At 35.6% G+C, this 10,390-nt stretch overlaps 1 protein-coding gene across 1 annotated transcript in view; it reads left to right on the top strand.

Annotated features, from left to right (window-relative positions):
- Positions 1 to 4,929: 4,929 nt before the first annotated feature.
- LOC112685132 (atrial natriuretic peptide receptor 1) overlaps positions 4,930 to 10,390 on the top strand; it is a 66,040-nt gene continuing 60,579 nt past the window's right edge. Inside the window, exon 1 of the mRNA XM_025556917.1 lies at positions 4,930 to 5,174. Coding sequence (XP_025412702.1) covers positions 4,930 to 5,174 — 245 coding nt within the window. The remainder of the gene's footprint in view (positions 5,175 to 10,390) is intronic.

Here is a 10,390-nt window from a genome sequence, read left to right as displayed (position 1 = left end):
GTTAAGAAGTACAAAAAAAAAAAAAAAAACAATAATACAAAATTATGTTAAGGCAGTAGTCTGAGAAATTTTTGGCTATAAGTTGTAGTTAACAGGATAAGAGTGATAATACAGTACGAATTTCTTCTTCATATTCTTTGATAGTTATTATTGAATCACTATGTAGGTACTTTTTAAGTCAAAATTTATTTCAAGGAATTCCTTATTATATTAAAGTATGTTGCGATAACACTAAGGAACACTGTGTCGTACCGTAACACATTAATATAACGTATATAATCGTATAGTTCAAATACCAGTCCCTGGTTACTATATCTTAAAAACGGCAAAATGTACAATTGACGCGGGGGTTCTTTTAATAATCTAGAAGTGCGATAGAAAAGAATTTCTTTTAAGGGTAAAAATATTTTTTAACTGGATAGATGAATTTTTTCATTTTTGAATTATTATATTTTGTTTTGTATGTTCATAACTTCCGATTGAGGCATATGTAAATCAATACATTATAAACGTTCATTTGTCTCTGTTCGAGTATCATTACAGTCGAAAAAAAAATAAAAAAAATAAACTAAAAAATACATTAATAGGTATATTATGATATATTATTTAATTTTAAAATATAAGATATTATAGATTATAAAACCAGTTTCAAACAACGTAAATTATCAACCAAATAATTTTCTATATAAATCGCATTATTTTTATGAACTTAAAGTGAGTCAAGTAAGTTTTACGGTGCAACAATCGGACACGTCCAAGTTTTATTTTTTGGATTTAAGGGTTATGGAAATTGAATGTTTGTTTGTTGGTTTATCAGTTTCAACTGTAAAAATTCAGTTCGAATATGTTTTCTAGTTTATTTTTAAAACAGTTTTTACTCCCCGCTGAACAGTTTTGCAAATCGGAGACGTCTGGCTGTTGGCTACCAACAACGTCTTCGGCTGTTGTGCACCGTTATAGCGCGCACGTACGCGCGCTATCGTCACGTGCGGTGTAACGATAATAAGAAGTCCGGCCCGTCCGTCGTTTCTCGTAGAGGATTTGCTGTTCCGGGGACGACCCGATGTGATGACATCGTTACGCACTCGTGGACACGCTTGGACTTACGTATTCAAAAGCCGTACGGGCAAGACGCGCGACCGCCGTGACGGATCGCATACGGTCGCGGGAACAACTATATTTTACGGTTGTAATGTACGACGCGCGCGCGTTTGTGACAAATACGGGCGAACCGACAGTCTCGGGAGTCGTAAAAGTCAACGTTTGATGCGTGCCGCCACCGCCGCGATTCCTATCGTTCCGGAAGGAGAGCGGTTCATCAGGGCACTGTTTCTTTTCCGAGTCTGCCCGTAGACGTGGTTAGTAAATATTTTCTCCCGACGCATTTCGCGGTTCGAACCACTGACGGCCGACGTTGGTCGCGAATCATTACTGTCCGATACGAAACGAAAATTCTGAAACTTCGGTAATTCGCGACGCCGCTGCAAGCGTACCACTGTTATTGTTTCCATTGAGACGCATGCCGGAAGAGAACACCGTTTTAGAAAGTTTTAGCGCCCTGTAGCGCGTGTCGCCGTCTAATTTACCGATCGATGACGTTCGTTCGTAATGTATACAATTAAATATACTACAATCAACATTAAACTCTGTGCAGTACACATTTTTTATAATTATAATTCATTTTATCGGAGGCAATACATGTTGTGCATAAAATTCAACGTGTTTGATGTTCGCACATGAAAGTACAACTTCTACGAGTACTAAGTGATTGATATGCTTTGTGAAAAATCGAACCGAAGTAATTATATGTAAATATCGAAGACGCAATAGTATAGTACCGGTGTTAAAACGTTTTTAAAATGTCTGACTTGCAGACAGTGTTGGACGGTATTTTTTGAATCCAGCTGTGATCCAGGCAAACCCGAAGCGGTGGGCAACGGGCCGCAAAGTTCGGTCTGTCGAAAAACTTTTTTTCGTAATGATTTCGACACAAAACTGTCGCCATCGGAAAATCGTTCGGGTAAATGTTCTATGTTCGAGAATGAACTTTGAATTTATATTACATGTTATAATATTCCGACGCACACACGTATAAGACGACGGTTTTACAATAAATATGCAAGTCTGGTACTGCATCACGCGTTACTCGGAAACAAAACCATACGGAACAACAGCAACTGTTACGAACATAATAATAATAATATATGCAAATACAATGGTGGTGATCCCGTAAAGTTTTCAAAGGTGATGGAAAGTATTATTGAGCGCCTATTGAAGTCAAAACCGAAAACATTATGTACGAAAATCAACCGTATTGTTGGCGTCTATTCCTAATATAATATTGTGTGTAGAATCATTGTTTCGTCACGCGTGCTGTAAAGTTTTCACTGTGATCGTATGGTTTTTTTTTTTTTATCATCGTCACCGTTTTGTCTACGAGTATTAGTTCTAAAAATTTCTCTTGTACCGCTTTTGATTTAGTATATTTAACAACTGTGGGGTGCTATACACCGAGCATGGCCTATCATTTACGGAGTAGTTTTAGAGCCGATCGGTGCGAAGAAATGTTTTCAATATCAAAATAAATAATAATAACATTGTATTCGTAGTACGTCATTAATATCAAAAGTTAAAAAAAAAATGTTCGTGTACATTTTGCACGTATTTTTTTCGAAACGCTTTTTATTAAGACGGAATCCGTCAGCACGGTTGAGCTTGATCACCGTATAACAATAAACTATCGTTTTTCCAATAGTCCTTCTGTATACATTTTATTAAGAGGTCATCCGTCGCACACCTAATCTATGTCTAGTTTCGCAGCTTCAGTGGTGACAGTCGATCGGTTGACGTTTTCCATATTTCTCTCTCACTTCTCCATTTCGCTATTTCCAAATCGTCAGATACGAGTAGGTGGCAGTTATGCACGCGAACAGTACACGATCGATCCGATCGATTACGGGAAATCCAGGCAGTGGCGCATTATTCATTTTCCATCTGTCGGGGAGAGAAGAAAGGGTTGAACGTAAAAATACGTCCACGAACTTATTCGCTCGTCCTTTCCCCCTCCCCAGTACTACTCACACGCATATGCACTCACAATATCTGTTCATCCAACATTGGCAAACTTTGCGATCTATTGAGAGCGTATCGCGTGTCGTGCATTTGCAGTGCATTTCAAACACCGGTGGTTTCCAAATCCAGTCTGTTGGGAATACAACTACTTAAATGTTCGTATTATTATATTTGATAAATTATTTTCGATTTTGAACCGAGCGTGAAACGCGTAGATCTTACGTTGTATCTGAAAACGCAATCAATTTTTCGAGAAGTTTTCTAGATAGGAGTCCGGGGAAAATTTCAAACTAGGCTAAACTGAAACGATGCTATGCGTAGTTTTCGATGTTTTTCAATTCGAATTTAGCGTATGAAACACTGCATCGTTGATCATTATGTACACCGAACATATTTATAAATTTATTATTCCCATACGTATTACTTTAAATTGCAGCTTTTGTTTGACAGAATCATTTTTCAAAAGTAACGCATTCAAATCCAAATGAATGTCTATAACATGATAGAATAACACAACAAAATAAAACGCAGCACTCAATTTCTGCTTGTAGTTATATCGTGTTTTGCATAACGTTCACGTGGTTATAGCGGATTGACAATTATTTTTTTCTTAAACACATTTTTCGCGTAATCATTCCGCGGTCTTTTCGAATGACGCGACTCTTCGGGATAAGAATTGTCTACAAGTATCAAATAAACGCGCGTACTGTAATTTATAATATCACTGAAAATCTGTCTAGAATTGTTTTTATTATTGATATATATGTATAGGTATCATAAACCATAGGCAGTGTTGACATTTTGCCTAGGCAAACTTGATAGCTCCCTAGGGGCTCTTAACTTCCCGAGGCTCGGGTTTTTGGCCAGAAATAAAAAGAAAGTCACACGAAACGTATCAACATGGAGAAATATTTCACGTATAGAATACTTATTTTTTTTTATAATATTATGTAGAAATAGACTTATAATAATATTATTATGAGTTAGGTATTAAACTGGGAAATTAATGTTATGTTTCACTACACTGTTTTGGATGTATAAAACAATTAAAAATAATTTATGATCTAATACAGAAGATAACAGACATTGAGTTCTAAAATTTTTGAGTTAAAAGCTCCTTCTTTTGTAATTACTATCTTTGGGCCCTGAGACCCTTAAGTTCAGCACTGACCGTAAGATATAAAATAAAACACATTGCGATTATTTTATCATGTTCAATACTTTTAACGTTTAAACCGCTATGCGTTTACCAGCTCTATGTGATTTTTCACTGCACACCCCGCACCGTACAAAATTAGAAAATATATAAATGTCTCGGATGCTCTTTTATTCCTTGGAAAAATCCTGACCGCACTGCGACCGCGACGTTATCACCTGCCTACGCGTTACGTGTAGTTCTTAACCGTTGCCGTCTCCATCCCTTATTCTCGCTCATCCGACGGGTCCTCGTCGGGGCACTGCACTTGTTGACTGAACGGCGGTAGCGACTTATCGGGGGAGGGGGGGGGGGGGAGGAAGAGCGTGTGACTGGGCGAGGGTAGTTTCGTTGTGGGTAGAGGGAAGGGGGTTGACAGCACGCGCCGGACGGGCGTCGCGGCGCGAAAAACCAACGCGCTCGCGGCAAGGAAATTCAACAAGTGCGACGACGGTCATGCGCGCAAGGACGGGCGGGCGGGAGCGTGCCTCGTGGACGGCGTACACTCGGTCGCGGCGGCCAGTGCGATCCTCTCGGCGTCCACGTCTCGCCGTCATCGCAGCCACCGGCCGTCGCAGTAACCGCCTGAGTCGCCGTCAAGAGCGATCGCTTACCGCTGCCCGTCGCTGAACGTTGCCGCCACCGTACGCGATCACTGCCGAATGATGTTGACGACGGGGTGGGCGGTGTCCGCGTGGCTGCTGCTGCTGCTGCTGCCGATGCCGATGGCCGTCGCGGCCGACGCGGCCGACGTGGTCGAGTACAAGGTGGGCGTGCTGATGACCACCCGGCTGGACTCGCCGTTTGATCTGGAGCGGTGCGGGCCAGCGGTCGACTTGGCCTTGGACATGGTCAACAAAAAGTTTCTGGCCCATCACAAAATACGTCTCAAGAAAGTCGAGAACAGGTACGTGTGATGTAGGTACATGTTTGGTAAACGCTTTACGGAACCGTAACGAAGAAACGAGAAAAATATAAACAAACACTAACCGAACGCATACTTTATCGCACGCACGTACGGCGACTTACTAGAAAGCGAATCGTTATTGGATCTCCTATAATATATAGGAGGAGGCACGACGGGGATAAGAGTTGCTCCGGGTGGTGTACTTTAAGGGAATGGCTAATATTTTCTTATTAACGATCTGTCAGTCCTAATACGTCTTGTTTTTGTTTTTTCGTTTTTTCGCTCTGGGCGGCAAATTCCTAAATACGGCCTTGGAGTTACTACAATAGGAAAGTATATTTTTTCTCCATTTTTATACAACTATCGTTTGCCGCTAGCGTAAAATATGATGGACAACATTTTTTTTAGACTTCACATTCCGGAGGGGTATCAATAATGATTGTTATTTTTTCCTTTAATTATTTATTGGACCATCTAAAAAATTTTACAATACGTATAGTTTAAACATAACTGTAGTAAATATTTAAGAGTTCGGTCGACTGTCGAATATTTCAATTATGAGTAGATGTCAACGCCAGTGATATCAAATGAGCATTGCAGTGGATATTGTATGGATTATACATACTTATTTTTCTTTTTATCATCTTTTTTGAGAACTACGTACAGTCAACGTACAGTAACATTGGTAAAAATACATGTATGTAAAACTGTAAATTATAAAGATAGAATATTAGGGCCTTGAGAGATGTTGTTTTTCCTCAGTCCCTTTCCTATCATGAAATGATTATTGATACTGATTCTTCGGCGTAACACTTGGCTACCTATTTACATTGTTTTTTAGAAATATTTTGAACATAATTAAAATTTGCTAGAACGAAAATGTTTTGAAACTATATATGTATATATAGCCGATTTTCGGTTCATACAATTTCATTTAAGTTTTATTTAAAAACCACAAAACCCGGTTAGAACCACATATATCTATATTATTATTTTTTCTAATATAATAATTATAATTATTCTATTAGAAAAGAAAATAATATTGGACTCAAAAGTTATGGTTGCAAGGTGAAAAAGGTTTTTTTTATTTTGAAATTATGCTCCTAAGTTGAAAGTTGTATATTATGTTGAGTACTACGAACGAGATTATATTGTTTAAACCATAAGTTCTCAAACTTTTATTCCGACGATTTCTTTTTTTTTGGTTTAATTTCAGTCATGGTATTCTGTCGTAAATACCATATGACACAATCATATACATCCATTATAATAAATGTACATAAAATTTAATACTAATTCTTATTGATAACCAGTTTTTATAATTTTACTGAACGTATATTACAATATAATCATTTTAAAATCAATACACTTTTGTACCTGAAAAAAATAATAAAAATTATTAAAAGAGAGATAAATTATTATAAAAGGGTTTTAAATAACATGACTAATGAGTAATGTGGTTACTTTTGTTTGCAAAGTCGAGTAATGTTCTGTTTTATTTTTGATAACTGAAGTCAAAAGTCAGATTCTACGTTGAAGCAGTTGCGGTATTTGGTTTTTGTGGCTGCGTGTGCCGAAAATCCTGACTTGCATAATTATGTAATGGCAAAAGCTAACATTAATGTTTTCGTCTTTTCGTTAAAAAGTTTTTAACTATTGGCTTTCAAACGTAACTAGAATTCGGTGTACGAATTTTTGTTGAAGGGTTTTTTTTTAATATTGGATCTGAAGTCAAGTCGATTAAATTTTGTATTCGGCTGAAGATAGGCTTGAAGATTTTATACGAAATGTGAATGGGTTGTTCAGCTGTGTTTTTTTAACACATTCGTGTTATTTCAACAACTTTTCTCTAAAAATTTTTTAGCTATCTGAGGTGCTTTAAAATCTTTTTGATTACAATATCTGAAGAATACTCTTCGTTTTCCTCCAAAAGTGGTTGCATTATTGGAAAACATTCTAACCTTCTTACATTCCGCCTAAAAACCAATTGTCTTTTTAAACGCACTTATTTTGTGGTTAACATCAAAAATTGTCAGATTTTTTTTCTTTGCAAGGAAAAAATTAGTTCATTCATTTTGCTAAAAATATCATCCAAGTACAAGGCCAATTTAACGTTAACTTAATTTCGTTATTCTATGAGCCGGACAAAAACTTTACCGCGAGATATCCATCAGACTTTTACATGGAATATTTGACTATAATGTTTTATACATGTGACTGACATAATAGGATAATAAAGGTATGATCCATAAACATCATTACCCATATAACTATTACTATTATACTGATTAATGTCAATACAAGAAATTGTGCGTCCTATGTTATTTAAATATACGTGGTTATTATGAGATTCAAATCGGAATAAACGAATTACATTTTTTTATAAAATTCAATGTTAAATAAACAAAAATCAGTCCCCCGAGTCACTGTGCCCCCAGAAAGTGCTCATAGTGAACTTTAAGCACTGCAGTGCACAGTTTGGGAACCTCTGTTTAGATTGTTATCATATTTATTAACAAATATAATTAATTTTCACTAAAAAATAAGAAACCTACGTAAAAACAATTTTAAACGTTCAATGATAAAAAAAAAAATAACTGAGCCAAAACTTTTTTTTATATCACACTGTTATTTTACTAAATCATTTTTATACTAACTTGTATTCATATGAAACAACACAAAGACGTGTTTTCGTATACAGCTCACGAGGTGCGTTCGAAAATAAATCATTGTCGAGAAGGTGGATTCATTAATCAAAATCAATTTTTTGCTATTATTTCGTGTGCAAACGTCATGATTCGTAATGTTAGTTCGCACCGCACTGTGTTGGTATATTTTTCAAGATTGTTGAAACACCGTTGATGGGGCGTCTGAGTGCAACGCTCTAACTCCTATTATTAAATATCTATGAAGACAACACGACTGAACAACAAGCACTCAAAATGAGTTAAAATATATGGTATACATTTCAACCATTAAAACAATTAAGAAAATAAAATAAGATGTCCATACTTATACAGAGGGATTCGATATTTCGGTTCGATATTTCCTTACGCGAGAAAAAATCGAAATACTATTGTTTTGATTTTTAAACAAACAGTAAGCTCACTAAAATGGTTCTAAATGGATTTAAGATTGTTAAGAATTATTGAACTTAACATGAACGTGTACACGTGTATTTTGAGCTACTTAATCTACTTGTTGAGATTTTAAAAATTCTCTTCTTAAACTGTGTTTTATGTATTCTTTCCAAATCAAGTGTAGTAGTAATTGAAATCTTTTTAATCGTTTTTACTGCTGATTTTTTTTTTTTTTTTTTTGTTTGTTTCAACAATATATTTTGACACAAAACAAATAATGTCCTCTTTCCGTTAAAAACTCTAAGTTCTTAGTTAAAATGTATTCATATTATAAAAGTCATTTAAATACAAGATTTAGAATAATTAAAAAAGTTGTACGGTTTTAAAATTCTCGTTAAAAATTATATAATTTTCTTATGCATCATAAGTATATTATTATGGAACAAAAGCCGTTTTATTTGAAAAACAAATAAACCAAGTGGTAAAAATCAAAACGATATCAAATTGTTTTTCTTATATTTTTGAAAATTGTATGTTTTTATAGTTTCGATGATTTTAAAATATATTTAGACATTATTGATAAATAACATTATAGAACTTCATTAAAATTTATATTTAGGACAATATTTTAGTCTTAAAATAATTTAATAAATTTAACGGATAATTACGTAATTTAAATTTTTAATAAAACTAATGTCGAGTAATTTCCAAACAATTAATAACCACAATCCATAATTATTTAAATAATTTTAAAATCAAATATTTATATTAGGTATACATAATATTAGCTGGAAACGTGTCTTCATTGTTATTTAATTAACTTAGTTTTAATATTGTGTTTAAGTTTGCAAAAACGTTTCGTATCGTTTAATTTTATATTAATTTGCTAAAGATAGTTAATGTTCAGACATTGTAAGGTTTAATTTACATTGGCGTATTAAAAAGTATTTGAATGGACCCAAACGTTATCGTAATACGTTTATAATAATCTCGAGATCATTAATATACCATTTAACAACTTGCCGCGGTGTTAGAGTATATTTGTAACGTATTTCCGTTTAGGTTTTCGTATTGTGCTCTTGTAGCCTACTCCGAAAGGAATGATATTTAGGTAATGTTCCGGGTTAGTATACAATAACGGAGAACAAACGTCGGATCAGCACAATTACATTGAATTAGTTATATTCATGTTGCTAAAGGCTATATTCGTAATATTAACAATGGATTTTAGTCCACTTGATCCTACTCGACAGAAATCTGGGCGCATAAGCATCGCTCGTATTATCTACAAGGGACTGCATTAAACTCGGCACTAGTACCGATTTGTTGATATCGCTAAATAAAAAAATGCTCTCCGAAGTCAATCGCCGTGCGCGGAATGTTTCGAATCAAACGCAGCGTTGTTATTATCTACGAATCGTAGATAAATAAAAATGCAATCGCATGATACTGGAGCTAAGCATTCTGTTCCGTATCATGTGCAGATGAAATATTATTTCATACGCGATAAAGCTTGACCGACGCGAGGTTGAGTTCGTAAAGTTTCATATTGTACTAACTTTTATCCATAACGTATCGACATGCACATAAAAATAACGTCGAATACGTTTGCAGTCGTCTCGTTATACTTCGGACACAAACGTACATCTGTATACATGGTTTTGTGACGGTTTTGTAGTAAATTTCGATGTTTTCGATGGTGTTCACGCGCGATCTTATCATACGCTTATCCGTCGCGTTTCGAGGGTGCGTATTGTAGCTGCAGCTAACAAACCGCTCGATTGGTGACAAATTCAATCGCACGCAACAGCGTACGTGTGCAACAATTTTTAATGTTCAAATTTGTTTTTCCCGAAACGCTATAACGACGCAACAACGGTTGAACATATTATTTAGCCCCGCAGCCGTCGGTACACGTTCATTTTATCGGTATCGTTCAGGCGATTTTTCTTTCGGAAGCCGCGAACCGCACGATCCCTTTGCATCAGTGGTCGACGACCGGCTAGGTTAGGTTAGGTCCTATTTTATAAGACCCATGTTAAATTCCGAAACGAGGAAATCTGGGTAAAAAATGTTACCAAACGACGTGAATACATGACGTACCGATATCACTAGAGGTTAAATAGAAATCGAAAA

This window comes from Sipha flava, unplaced genomic scaffold, assembly GCF_003268045.1.
Source record: "Sipha flava isolate LNK unplaced genomic scaffold, YSA_version1 106_pilon_pilon, whole genome shotgun sequence".
NCBI classification, from domain to species: Eukaryota; Metazoa; Arthropoda; class Insecta; order Hemiptera; family Aphididae; genus Sipha; species Sipha flava.
This window is presented reverse-complemented; position numbering and strand designations above follow the sequence as displayed.